The sequence below is a fragment of the Physeter macrocephalus genome, chromosome 11, assembly GCF_002837175.3.
Source record: "Physeter macrocephalus isolate SW-GA chromosome 11, ASM283717v5, whole genome shotgun sequence".
Classification (NCBI taxonomy): Eukaryota; Metazoa; Chordata; class Mammalia; order Artiodactyla; family Physeteridae; genus Physeter; species Physeter macrocephalus.
Window position 1 is genome coordinate 58,021,245 of NC_041224.1, and position 14,215 is coordinate 58,035,459.

Genomic DNA, 14,215 nt, shown 5'->3' on the forward strand with positions numbered 1-14,215 from the left:
TTATACTCCATTTATAGTTATAAAATAACTATATTCCCTGTGTTGCACAATATATCCTTGTAGCTTGTTTATGTTATACCTAGCAGTTTGTATCTGTTAACCCCCTACCCCTATCTTGCCCCTTCCGCTTCCTCTCCCCACTGGTAACCTCTAGTTTACTCTCTCTGTCTAATGGGTCTGTTTCTGTTTTGTTATATTCATTTGTTTATTTTTTAGATTCCACATATAAGTGATATCATACAGTATTTGTCTTTCCCTGACTTATTTCACTTAGCATGATACCCTCCAAGTCCATCCATGTTGCTGCAAATGGCAGAATTTCATTCTCTTTTATGGCTGAGTAGTATTCCATTGTATATATTTACCGCATCTTCTTTATCCATTCCTCTGTTGATGAAACACTTAGGTTGCTTCCGTATCTTGGCAATTGTAAATAATGCTGCTATGAACACTAGGGTGCGTGTATCTTTTCAAATTAGCGTTTTTGTTTTTGTTTTGATATATACCCAGGAGTGGGATTGCTGGGTCATATGGTAGTTCTATTTTTAGTTTTGTGAGAAACCTCCATACTGATTTCCACAGTGGCTGTACCAATTTACATTCCCATCAGCAATGTACAAGGGTTACCTTTTTTTCAGAGATAGATCAGTTCTTTCTCATAACCACTTGCTCTTTCCCTCAAAACCCAACATTTCCCATCCTGGTAGGAAATACATTCTCTCGTGCAGAAAGGCTGAGGAAATTCTAGTCATTTGGTTCCAAAAGAGAACATTTTTGGAAAATAGTTTATTAACTCATTATAGGGACAGATACATGATCAATGCCTTGGCTTAACACTAAAGAATATCATACTTGTAAGGAGAAAAAAAACACTGGAAAAATAATTAAATAATACAGCAAAACTACAGACAAATAAATGAGCAGGTACCGATTACACTTGTCATGCATCAAGAAAAGGTTTTTAAATGAGACTCGAAAACCATAAGGCATCGATGGTAGATGACAAAGGGATTAATACCCTGTAAAAGGCCAATGGACTCTTTTCTAATAAAAATACTGTTGCAAAGACACAAACCTAACACTTCCAAATTACCCAGAGCCCAAATCATATATAATGCTAGTGAGTAATGGCCACTTTCTTATCAACTGTGAGTTATAGGCAGATACCAGATTTATTACTTATTTGCTTTTGAGAAACAATTTTCCACCCAACCTAATGGGTTATAAATTGTCTCATTTGCAGCTATTTAATTTAAACCAGAACCTCACTGCCTGTTAAACAAGAACATGAAAAATGACTATGTGGTGTAATGCTAAGAGCCTACTGTTAAAACAGCCATTTAATTCAGGGCAGTTTTTGTTCCTTTAGAAAATAAAAAAATCAAACCAGCGAAATAAAATGAGGCTTTTGACCTTCAGAGCAGTGATGAAACATATACAGTAGTGTTAGCCACAGCAACGCTGCACGCTACAGAAATAGTACAAGTGACAATTCTGTCCTAATGAGATACAAAACCAACATTAATAATCTTTAGTGTTATCATAGGCTGCCTGAAGGAGGGGGAGGAGGAGGAAATGTAGGTGCGGATGTCAAACGTGAGTGACACCCGAGTGTAATAAACACAGATGCTGAAAGGGTCTGAGAAAGCTGCAACTCCGCTGAGAGACATTTCACCATTTAAAAAAAAAAGGAAAGATAGACTGGTTATTTCTAATTTGGCCCAGAAGCCAGAGTTAACCCTTGATGTGCTGCTCAGTTAGAAAAGATGAATGCAGGGAGAAAAGACCGCATACTCGATGCTCCTATGAGAGGCTGAGGTGCAAAATCAAATAAATGACCTTGTTTTCTCTCCACAGGAAACAGAAGTCAAGCTTGTCCCTGTGTGGTGGGTCAACAGAAAATGACTTCAGGATCGAATTTAAAGAAAAGACAAAATGAAATGAGCCCATCACCCTTGTCCTGTGTGAAGCCCTCCCTTCCAGCACCGCAAGAGGATGAGATTCCTTCCACCTCCATGCCGTCAGCTCATGTTCAAGGTGCACAGAGTGGGAAGCGGTGGGGCCATGGAACCCCTAATTTCCATCCCCTTCTACCCTCCTAGCTTCAACTGGGAAGGAAGGTCCCCAAACCCCTCCGTCCAGCAAATCTGCCTGCCTGCCTAGAAGGGAGGGAGTAATTTTACCCCAAGCTTCTGGGTCGTGTTCTCCTTTCCTTGTCTCAAAAACCCGCCTGTATGACTTGCATTTATCCCCTCCAAGGAGAACCCTCCGATCTCAAGCACAGGCAGAAAGATGCAAGGGAAGCTGAAAGGTCTTTTCCAAACCTGCACTGGGGGTAGGCAGTTTGCCTGGGGAGGGGGCCTATGGAGGCACAGATGGGAAGGGGGTGGGAGGATGACGGCTGAACTGAATGGCAGACACAGGAGTCACACTCTGGCCTTGAACAGACATGAGGTAGTCATGTTGTTAGGAAAGGATGCAGAGATTGAACCCAGGCAGGAGAACCACATGACACAGTGTGGGAGAGGTGGGAGAGACAGCAGAGACAGACAGAAAGCGGAGACAGAGAAAGCGCAGAGAGGAAAGGAAAGGGTATCAGGGAAGAAGAGAAGGGCACTATAGGATTGGGAGAGCAGGGGGACTGGGAGACAGACACTGGAGGAGTGAGCAGGGAGGAAGGAGGGGAGAGCAAGAGAAAGCAGATTTTCAAAACCAGGCACTTCCCCAATTACAACACTAGATGCAGAGTTGCTCTGAGGGGAGCCAGAGTCACCCTCTCAATTTGGGCACCAGGGACATGGCAGAGGTGATGCAGCTAAAGCATTAGGCATTCAGAGCCTGCTTGCACTCAGCCCAGCCGGACAGGAAGTGGGCTAGGGCTGTCTCTGTCAGATAGGGCACTGGAGACACTCTCAGAGTGTGTAATAAAAGGCTGGGTGATGGAGATGGGGGCCCACAGGGCTGGGCACTGTCCTGACCTGGAGGACGGAGTAGGCCGTAGTGACCACTGCCCGGGCCAAGGTTTCCCAGCTCACCAACCAGCACACGCACACGCGCTTCACACGTGTACAGCACGTATAGCTGTGCTTCACGTGTCTCTCGCCTACCGCGCATGTCACAGAGCATGGGTGGGGAAGAGTGAATAATCCACTTCTTCCTCTCCCCTGAGCCAAAGCACCCTAGGAGGCTCCAAAGGGCTTGATGATGGTCAGTACCTGCAGGCAGACACGTGTACATGTGTAGCCACACGTGTCATGTCCCATGATCCATACCAGCCTGCCCCAAACTGTGCCCTCAAGGGAACTAAGCAGAGGAGGAGACTGGGGCTCTGGGCAGGCCTGGGCTGGCTGCTGGAGGGCAGGGGGCCTTTGGCTGGCAGCTGTTCCCTGGGGCCTCCTGCAGAGCCTCACTGGGCTGGAGGTCCGGGTAGGGGCAAGAAGCACTGGCTGCCTCTGGCAGGCAGGTAAGTCTGTCTGGCCCAGGGCTTGCCTGCTCACACCCTCCCAGCTCCCTGTCCAGCCAGTCTGCCCCTTGCCTGAGATCCATAACACCCAGAGTGAGGTCAGCAGCCTCTGAAGGCAGCGGGTCCTCAGGTTCCAGGTCTTGGAGGTGGAGGTCGGGGTTCCCTTGGGATGCGCTAAAGTCAGAGTGGACGATGACTTCGGCCTCCACCTGGTTCCTGCAGGCTGGGGGCGGCTTCTTCCTCCCATTGCCCTGGTCAGAGAAGAGAACACAAAACCATCACTGAGAGTGACCATCAGAAGAATGACCATCATTCTTGGGATGGAGAGAGACTGACCCCCAGCCCAGAGCCCGTTATATATTACATGGGAGTTGGTAAAGGAAGAACAGTGACTGTCCTAAAGGAGAAGATGATCAGATCCATGGGAAGGCAGGGAAATACTACGCATCTGCCCTTGCTGAGGAGTTCCAGAAGTACCAGATTCAGTCAGGGCCCTCAGTGAACAGGAGGAAGGGCTGAGTGCACTCAGGCCGGGTGCACCGTCAGATCCATGTAATTCTGCTGTGGCCCACTTACGTCTAGGTAGAGGAGGGATTGTCCCCAACCCAGAGAAATACAGGTTCTCCCAAACTGGCCTGCCCTCCATCCACTCACCTTTAGAGGCTCCAGGGATTTGCTGGCTAGACTTTTAGCCCCAGGGAAGTTACCACCAGGGCTCTCCAGAGGATTCACTACTTGCTCTGCACAAACGCGGGGACCCTTCTCTCTTTCCCTCCCCCCTCCTCCCAGGACACTGACCTTTATGGCGTCATACACCAGAGCCTGCAGCAACAGCGTCTGCCCGGTTCCGGCAGGGGGCAGCAGGGCCCGGGTCAGAGAGGGCATGGGGCCTGCCTGGGGCAGCTCACAGCCCGCCCAGGAACCTGCCCAGCTCAGCCCACCGTGCTGAGCCCAGGAGATCTGCACAGGAAAGAGAAGTGGGAGCACTGAGAGCTGGACTGTGAAGTATGAGAGGGAAGTGGATGGCGCTCCCTTCACAGACTCTCTTGACCCCCTTGCTACCTCCCTCCCCAAGGCTGTAGGGAGGAGCACAGAATGGGCTGAGAGTCTGGGGGTGACTTTGAGGATAGAAAGATCCTCCTGCAGAAAAGCCCAGAGGTTTCTGAGCCAGGCAGGGTCTCCTTCACCACAGAGGCAGGGAAAGGATGAGGACTCAGGGGTTTGAGCTGGCTGGTCAGAGAATGCAGGATGAGCCACCACTGCTAGGATGGAGGGGACCTGCCCTGTGTGGGCCCACCTTATCCGGATCCCGGTCCCACTTGACCACCTCTAAACTGACCAGCCTCTTTTCCCCATACTGGGGAGAGCCGGGTCTTAGAGGTCTCCCCAGCTCCCAGGATGAGGAGGGATCTGGGTGTTCTGGCCATCCCGAGTCAACCGCAGACAGCCCATCGGGGGCCCTCCCCTCCTTCCTGAGAACCAGGCTGACCTATTCTGCCGGGGATGGAGGCCCATCTGCTTCCCTGCCCTCCCAACCCTTTCAAGGAGGAGGGAGAGTGTGCCTTTTCTTCTGCAGCTGGCCCAGGAAGGGGAGGGGGGAGGAGGGAAGGGGCTCTCTCTCACGGGGTCACACATTGCGCTCTCGCGCCCCCTGGTGTCCTATTTGGGCATGAGCCACAGTGTGGGGCTCGGACCTACCCAGGCTCACCTTTCTCTTGGAGTGACCCCGGCAGTCAGGACCGCCACCACCCATAAGGCTGTGCACTTCAGCCCTGTCCTCGATGTCTGAGGGCGGTGGGGACCAATCCTGGGGACGGGGGTGCACAAGGGACTCCAGTTCATGGGCAGCCGGGGGGCTGGGGGGGGCAAGGCGGGCTCGGGAGTACAGCGTGGGGTTCCCAGCAGTGGCCGTGGAGGACAGGCCCGGGAGGGCTTCCCTGGAAGGGAAGATGGGGGACAGCACAGTGGTCAAAGAGAGGGGTGGGGGTGAGACTGGTATCTAGTCCAGCCTGTATTCCTGGGCAGGTTCCTACCCATCTCTGAGACTTAATTTCCCGGTCTGTGCGATGAATAAGAAATTCTGGGATTGTTCAACAGCTGTGACACTACACTGGGGTCCTTCCTCCCTTGGCTCCAGGCATCTGGAGATTTGGCGTCCCTCTTTGCAAGATGCTGGCAGCTACCAAGGAAGCGGCAGAGAGGCAGCTCTACCTACGCCTGCCCTTGCTGAGGGGATATGCTGAGGGGCTTCCCTAAACCCACCCCCTACTCTCATGAGGTCATCACCCCCAACCCCTTCATCCCAGAGTCAGCTTCAATGGGGCTCCTGGGAGTGCCCAGAGCAAGTCATGGCCACTTTCCCTGCTCCCTCATCTCTGCAGCCCTTCTGGAAACCTCTCCTCTGTGCGGTCAGACCGGTTCCTTCACCCACCGGTGGGGGCCACGGCGCAGGCCAGCGCACATGCAGGCCAGGAGGCAGAGGAGGCCCAGGCAGACGCCCACGATGATGCCCGTGACGGAGTGCACGTCCAAAGAGTCTGGCGGGGGAGAGGGAGGGAACAGAACAGATGGAGGACAGGAGAGAACCCAGGGTTCATAGACCAGGACTTGCAGCTTCCTCCAGAGACCCCTGGCCTGAGTCTCACCCTTTGGACATGTGAAATCTTCTCATGCAAGGACAGGAGGGCCCCATGGACTCACAGAGACCACTGCTACCTCTCTCTCACTGGACATCTGGAAGTTGTGGTTCCTCCCCATCAGCCTGGCCTTTCAGTGAAACACACCTCTTGCCTGCCTAACAGGGCTGGTTTTGCAGGTGTGCAACACCTTCAGGGGCACGTGGCCCATGCTTAGAAGGGCTCTGGGCTTGGTTTAATGCTCTGCTGTCACCATCTGGAAATTCTTCCCCCTTTTTAAAAAAGGGACCCCACATTTTCCTTTCACACCGGGCCCTGCAGATTACATAGCCAGTCCCATTGCCCAAGACATCCACCCCATAAATCTCGTCACCTTTCCAAGCCAGTTCCCCAATCAAAGCAATCTCCCAAAGAAACCAAGCCAGTCTCTCGCAAATGTGACCTCTCAACTGAATCACCACTGAACCACACCCATCTTCCCTTCAAATTTGTCCTCTCCACACCAGATGAAGAGGGCACTTGTCCAAAACAATGAAAGTGTAGTCATGCCCAGAGGCAGGACCTTGGAAGAGATGGCTTGAGGGTTAGAAGTCAACTGGTGGTGGGGTGGCGGGGGGCTCTGGAGAGCTTGGGCTGCCCCAGGATGGACCCCACCCCTTCCTGCCTTCCTGCCTCTTACCTGAGAGCTTTTCCTGGAGAGTAATCACATCCTGCAGGCCAGAGAAGGGCCCAGGCCCCACCTCCGTGCGCGCCCCCATCTTGAAGAAGTACCTAGTGTCGCTCTCGAGGCCGTGGACCTCAGCACTGAAGATGTTTCCTGGGTGGGCGGGGGGGCGTGGGGAAGGCAGGGAGAGCACGGTTGGTGAACTGGGTAGGGGTGGGCTGCAGGGATGGGCTGGGAAGTGGCCCTGAGAGAATCTGCTTCTCCCGCTCAGGTGGTAGCTTCTGCCTGCTCCTCGTAGAACAAACCTCAGCGGCGAGCTCGCTACTAACCAGCCACTGGGGAGGCTGGAAAGTGGGGAGAGGGTGGGGAAACTCTTGCTCAGATGCCCTGGGGCACGAGCCCTCACCCTCGGTGGTGAGCAGGGTCCACTGGTGCTCAGGCTGGGTACGGTTGCTGCTGTAGAGAATCAGATACTCCACGATCTCGCCGTTGGGCTCCGAGGGGGGGCACCAGTGCAGCCGAACGGTGGACGGCGTCAGGGGCCTCAGGCGCAGGTCGGATGGGGGCGTGGAGGGCCCTGGGGGTCAGGAGGGGAGATGGGGAGAGGCAGGGTCACTGACAGCCCCAGCTCTGGGGGCAGCTGGGAGCCAGGGCGTGAGGACGTAGCCTCCCTGCTTCCTCCTTCACTGGAACGAACCACACAAACCACAAAGCAGAATGAGGTCTGGTCTCTCACTGGGGAATTTCTGGAATACAGTTGAGGAGGGGGCTTCACCACCATTCCTCCCCTCTCAGAAACTCTTTTCTACTCCTTGGAGCAGAGCTCCTCAAACTTCCACACCCAAATACTTCCAAGGGTTGAAGACACTGGCTTCAACCCTTGGTATCCTAGGGACCTGGGGGCAGAGCTCAGAAGTTTTTGGAAGGCTCACCTTTTCTTTTAAATTCATCTATTCCGTGGTAACATTTAATGTAAAAATAGTGTTTGAAATATTTTATCATTTAAAGTTCCTAACTCCCCTTGCCACCCGAAATCTTCAAGTAAAGTTGGCTGATGCCCGGTGTAGCCTCTGTCTACGCCTGCCCCTGGCACAAGTCCTCAGGGTCGGGGGACCGCGGTGGGAGAAGCAGCACCTTGGAAGGCTTTGTGGTTTTTTTTCAGAGAAGAAGGTGATCCTGGGGGGAGGGAGTGAATGAGGAAGGGGGAGAAGGAGGGACACAAGGTGGCTGGTGTGTTGGGAAGGGACAGAGATTTGGGGGCTCAGGTTTTCGAGGCCCAACAGAGGGTGGGATGGGGACCCAGGGCTCTAAGGCATAACAGAGCCACAGCACCACGGGCTGCCAGAACCCTCCTTGATCCTAGGTGACTTTCTGCTTCTCAGGCTCCAGTCTCCCCACCTGCGAAAGGAGAAAACATTCCCCCCTCTGTAGCCTGGTCAGCTGTGCTGGGGATCCAGTATCATAGAGTCTCCTTGGAGAAAACACCAGGGTCTTCCTAAACTCTGCACGCAGTTTAAGACCATAAGAACTGAAGTCATACGTGGGTGGGAAACAACCTGCAAGCAGTTTTTTAAAAAGGGAATGCATGAGGGTAGTGGGCCTCCCCACCCTACACTACACGCTTCTTCCTATTTCAGATCATGGACAAAGGTCTGTCAATAGAAAGTCTTAGGACTGGAAGCACCAAAGAGCCTCTGCTGTGAGAACAAAAATCCACTTGTCTTCAGATGCATTTCCAGAGGGTTCCAGAGTCACAGACCTGCAAAGCGAATGGTCCCATCCTCTCTTTTGACAGATGAGGACCCACAGGCCCTTCGTGGGGAAGGCGACTGCCTAAGTCTCCATGTGTGTCAGGGGGACGACGGGGACCCAAACGCAGAACCCAGGATGCCTGCCTGCCTCCAGACCTGGCCCCCCTCACAGCTCGCTGAGGTCTTCCCACAGCCTCTTAAAAGAAACCACTCCTCTAAATCTTATGTTATGATGTCTGTGAGTAAACGGTTAAGACCAGCACAGGACTGCCTACAGAGATGCAGAGCAAATGACGGACACTCATGGGGTTCTGAGGGGCGCTTCACAAGAGGGATGCTGGGGCAAGAAGGAGTTCCCTGAAAGATGGACTGGTGGCCACTCACGGTCAGGCAGGGTGGAGCGCTCCACTACGGAGCCGAAAGGCCCGTCCATGTCCACGCCGTGGGACTGTACCGCAAACTCGTACTTGGTGAATGGCTTCAGCCCGCCAATGAGGATGTCTTCTCCAGAGCTGCCAAGGCAAGAAACGTGACCAGGGCTCTCAGGCACACCCTCCTAGCAGGGCAGGCCCCTCCAAATCTACTCCCCTACCCCAGCCCCGTGGGGGCCACTAACACCATCCAGAGGACCTGCAGAGAGGTCTGGATGTACTGTATGTATGTATCAGGCTCCATGTCCAATCCCCAAGCCAGGCCCCTCTTCCTGGAAACATGCCTGGATTAATCCACATCATTCTCTACCCAAGCGACCATCTCTGATGCTTCTTTTCCTTGACTTAATTTTACTTCAGCTGCAGCTGTATATATCTATTTCTTTCTATGCTTTGTTTCCTCTGCCAAACAAACAGCTCCCTAGGTCAGGGTCTCTGTCTCCCCATCTAACTGGGGACCTCTCAGGACAGCAGCTGGGCTGTCTCTTCCGCATCACGTGAAGTTGAAGAAATAGGTCTGTCCTGCGTGACGTTTCCTAGGGTTGAGTACAAGGCTGTCCTGTGAGGGGATGGGACTGGATGGACTCCCCTTTTCCATGTGTCACCATCTGGTCATCAGACCCTCAATGTGCCCCCAGTTTAACACGAGTCATGAAATGTCCCTGAACCCCCCAGGTCCCCTCTCCTCATCACCACCTGCTGCCTTCTACCCCACCGTCTGCTCTTCCTCCCCCTTCACAGCATCAGCCCCCTCTTCCCACCTGGTGTAATAGGTGACCAGGGAGGCATTCCTGAGCCCCCAGGGGCTGAAGCGCACCGTGTAGTTGACAATCTTGACTGTGGTGAAGTCTGGTTTTTTCCACCGAAGCCAAATGGATGTGGAGCTGTTTGATTCCGCATGGACATGGGCGGGGGGCAGGGGTGGCCCTCTCTGGATGGGCAGGTCTGGAGGGTGAAAATTAGAGTGTGGGAATGGAGGGAGGATACTCATCCCTCAATATGTATAGTGGTTTGCAATTCCCAGGGCACTTTCTTTTACCCAGTCTCTTTTGATCCTGTGAGTTGGGTAGCACCATTCTCACTTCACAGATGAGGAAACTGAGGCTCCCAAGAATTTAAGTGATTTTTGCCAAGAGCATACAGATAGCAGACTGTGGAACACTAGTATGTAGGAATGTAATAGAGAGAGACAGCAAATCATGGCAATTAAGAGCACAGATTCTGGAGCCAGGCTGCCCTGATTCAAATTCCAATTCTGCCACTTAGTAGCTGTGTGACTATGGAGAAGTTAATTAACCTCTCTGTGTCTCCATTCCCCATTCTGTCAGTGGGGCAGATAATAGTACCAACACCTCATAGGGTTGTTATGAGGATTAAATTAGTTAATGTTTGTAAAAGACGTAGACAATTTTCATGGAATGAATGTTTGTGTCCCCCCCAAAGTTCATATGTTGACATTTGAACATATGGTGGGTCCTGTCTTAGGGATTAGTGCCTGTCTTTGTCTGTTCAGGCTACTATAACAAACAACCATAGACTGGGTGACTTATAAACAACAGAAATTTATTTCTCACAGTTCTGGAGTCTGAGATCAGGGTGCCAGCATGGTCAAGTTCTGGTGAAGGCCCTCTTCTGGGTTATAGACTATTGACTTCTCACTGTATCTTCAGAGCAGAAAAGGGAAGCAAGCTCTCTTGTGACTCTTATAAGGGTGCTAATCCCATTCATGAAGGCTCCACCCTCATGACGTCATCTAATCCTAATTACCTCCTATTACATCACATTGGAGTGGAGGGTTTCAGCATATGAATTCTGGGGTGACACACATTTTCAGTCCATAACAGTACACTTATAAAAGAGACACCAGGGAACTCTCCAACCCTCTTTCTGCCATGTGAGGACACAGCGAGAAGATGGCCTGTGGTCTACGAACCAGGAAGCAGGTCTTCACCAGACACTGGCTCTGCTGGGGTCTCGATCTTGGACTTCCCGGCCTCCAGAACTGGTTGTTCAAGCCACCCAGTCTATAATGTTTAGTTGCAGCAGCCCCAACTAAGATCCTGAGCCTCAGTTTCCTGGTGGGCCACAAAGGGATACCCTCCCTGCCTAGAGCGGAGGAATAATCTGATGGTGCAATGTAGGTGGATGTATTTTAAAAATTGTTTAAAGGTCAAACTTGGAGTCAGAAGTCACTGATGAACCATGGGGTTTTTCTCTGTCCAAACTTTCCATATTAGCACTGCTCATGGATAATGAAAACACGGTAAACAGACCTACAAGACAGTACACAAGCTGGAGCTTCTCTCTGTAACCTAGAAGAGCCTAGTAGAATGGGTTTGCGGGTGGCTGAAGCTTCCAGACAACGTGACCACCAGAGCTGGCCCAGAGGAAAGGGAAAGGAGGCCACACAAGACCTGTTGACTGAGACCTCCTCCCCCGCTTCCCCAGCCCCCTCACCTGGGGTGGGAGCCTTCTCCGTCTTGCCCTTCCACACTGCCGCATAGCCATCCTCGTGTTTGTTGAATGCCACAAGCTTCACCTCGTACAGCTGGCCAGGGACTGGGGAAGGTCATGGGGGTCACTCACTGGCTAAAGGAACCTCTGGGGTCATCTCCAGCCACTGACCCCACTTGTCCAGTCTCCCGCTGGAGCTATGTCCGTCTCATCCCTCCCCACCTGGCCCTGCTCACCTAGCTGGGTCAGCTCATACTGCTTCACTTTCTTCTTGAGCCGGACAGGCCCCACATCCCAAGCCTGGTCTCCACGGCCCCCTGGAGGGCCCTCGCCATCTGCCTCCTCCTCCTCTGTCCCCACCTCTCGCCAGTACAGTTTGTAGCCAGAGATCTGAGCGGGGTGAGGGGGTGGCTGCCATGATACGACCAGGGACTCCATCCTTGCCCGTACCTTCAGCTCTGCAGGGGCAAAAGGGACTGCGGGCAGAGGAGCAGGAAGGGAGGAGGAGGAGGAGGCCAGGGAAAGGAGGAGGGAAGAGACACGAGGAAGCAAAAAGAAGGAAAACATCATTGAGTGAGAGCCTTGCCAGCCTTCTCCCAGTGCATCACCATTCAGCCACCGGCCTAAGGGCCAGCCCCAGGCTCGGTCTAGAGGACAACTCACTCTTCCACAAGTGCTGGGAATGCAGGGATGTCTCCTGGGCATTTGCAAAGAGGTTAGCAAGGAGCATCTCTGGGGCAGGGCTGACAGTACCTCACTTAGAGTAGGGCTCTAGAATTCTTCTGAAGGAATGAATGCATGAGTACCGGCAGGTAGGGAATCACAGGGATTGCTAAAGCCGGGAAGGAGGGATGGAGCCATTGGAAGTGGGGAGCCCTACTTGGAAGCCTAAGAGTGGGGCAGCTCGCTATGTGTCTGATGCTGTTCTAAGCACTTTGTACCATGTATTTTAACTTTATTCTCACAACCCTATAAAATAACAAAACTACTATTATCCCTGTTTTACAGATAAGAAAACTGAGGCTCGTAAAAGTAACATGCCCAAGGTCACACAGATAGTATGTGTGCCAGGTTTTGACTGCATTTAACCACTCTACTATTGGGCCTCTCAACCAAACCCACAACGGTCATAATCATGGAAGCAGCTACTATTTAACAAGATTTAATTATGTACTAAACATTTTGTTTACATTAATTCATCCTCATGCCACACCTGGCAGTAAATGAAGTCTTAGAGTTGTGAATGGTCTGTCCAAAGTCACACAGCAGATGGAAAGGAAACACGAGCTCAGGGGTGTCTGCAAAGGCCAGCCCTTCGCCTCTTCACCCATCCTCCCTTGCCCGTCGAGCAGAGGGAGCCATGGAACGTCTCTGATGGAGGAGGCGGCTGGGTCTGGGTTCCAAGGGCAAACATACACATACATACATACATAGGCACACGCATCACCCCGACTGTCCCCTCTGACCCCGTACCGTGGCTCTGGTTGTGCACACTGGGCGTCCTGTGCTGCATCCACTGGGAGGGGGCCCCGTAGCCGGTCCCTGTGCCGGCTGAAATCCGCACTCGATACACCTTGTTGGGCTGAAGCGAGTTCAGTGTAAACTGTGTCTCGTTCCCTGGCACCTCAGTGGAGAAAATCTGATCTGCTGGGACAGAAGAGACTGGCTCTGGGTGGCCACCTAAGGACCAGGACTCCTAAACTCCCCTACACCGACTTTTCCACCTCAGGTCCTGGTTCCTCAGGGCCCATCGGAGGCTGAGACCCTCAGTGCCCGGACGGACTCCATGCTCCAGGGCTGACTCCTGGGCCTCCAACTCTGGCTGACACAGCCATCAGCCTCGGCTCAGAGTGGGGAGAATCATGGCACACACTCCCCACCGCCCCGGGAGCTGTCAGTAACCACACCCCCGCATACACCAGGGTGCGGGCACGAGGCGCTTGCTGTGAAGGCCATCAAGCACCACCTACCTTCCGGAGCCCTGCCAACCACCCAAGCCCCCTTCCTCACCCTTCCCTCCCTCCCCACCCTCATCCTGGCCCCCAGCCACTCGCCTTCTCCAATCTCTCCATCCCTTTCACACCTCCTCCCCTAGATTCCTGACATCTGTCCTAACACACACACCCCTATGCCTCATTTCTCTCAATCCCACAAGCACACCCTCCACTTCCCTATCCTTCATCTGCTTTTTGAGCTGGAAGGGACCCCAGGGATTACCTGGGTTACCTGCCTTATTTCACAGACAAAGAGACTGAGGCAAGGACTCAGCAGGATTATGCACCCGCAGCCATAGAGGAGGTGGGGCTAGACCCCAGGCCTCCCCCTGTCTTGAGCTAGCCCTCTTCGCCTTCCCTTTCTCTCCTGCCCTCCCAACCCCCAGCCCACCTTCCCCTTTTCCAGGTTCATCTTGCCCTACTCCACAGCTCCGCTCAGGCCCCCAGCCACTCTGATCAACCCTTCACACCAATGATTCCCAGCCAGGTGGAGCCCGTGTCCTGCCCCCACTCACCTTCCTTTCCCAAACCGTACTCTATCTTGTACTTCACCACCTGCCCATTGCTCAGGCTGGGAGGCAGGGGCAGCCACACCACCCTGACGTCCGAGGGGTTGGGGCTGGACAGGGAGAGCTGGGGCGCTGCACTGGGGACTGAGACAGAAGAACATCAACGTGAGCTCTGCTCCACCGACGTGGAAGGTGAGGCCCAGGAGCGGTCAGAGACTTGCCCAGGTCACACAGCAAGTCAGAAGTAGGCCCAGGACCAGGATCTGAGGGAGGAAAGGGAGCCTCTCAGGGGAGCCCCAAGCTGGAGATGAGG

At 53.0% G+C, this 14,215-nt stretch overlaps 1 protein-coding gene across 1 annotated transcript; it reads right to left on the reverse strand.

Moving 5' to 3' along the window:
• Nucleotides 1-781: 781 nt before the first annotated feature.
• IGDCC4 (immunoglobulin superfamily DCC subclass member 4) lies at nt 782-14,050 on the reverse strand. Its single transcript, XM_028495503.2, has 14 exons — nt 13,909-14,050; nt 12,873-13,043; nt 12,613-12,792; nt 11,636-11,875; nt 11,403-11,504; nt 9,707-9,890; nt 8,899-9,026; nt 7,170-7,340; nt 6,779-6,916; nt 5,895-6,000; nt 5,172-5,400; nt 4,262-4,423; nt 3,536-3,714; nt 782-1,879 (listed from the first exon to the last, which is right to left on the reverse strand). Exons 2-14 carry the CDS (start codon nt 12,910-12,912, stop codon nt 1,804-1,806), a joined length of 1,935 nt encoding a protein of 644 aa, XP_028351304.1. The 5' UTR covers nt 12,913-13,043; nt 13,909-14,050; the 3' UTR covers nt 782-1,803.
• Between the last annotated feature and the right edge of the window lie 165 nt (nt 14,051-14,215).

Excerpts from the sequence above, each read along its gene's own strand:
- IGDCC4 (XM_028495503.2), bottom strand. The coding sequence starts at position 12,912 with ATGCAGCACAGGACGCCCAGTGTGCACAACCAGAGCCACG. Across the intron at positions 11,505-11,635 it reads GTATGAGCTGACCCAGCTAG|TCCCTGGCCAGCTGTACGAG; the intron begins GTGAGCAGGGCC and ends GACCTTCCCCAG. Across the intron at positions 1,880-3,535 it reads CTGGGTGTTATGGATCTCAG|GGACAAGCTTGACTTCTGTT; the intron begins GCAAGGGGCAGA and ends CCCACCACACAG.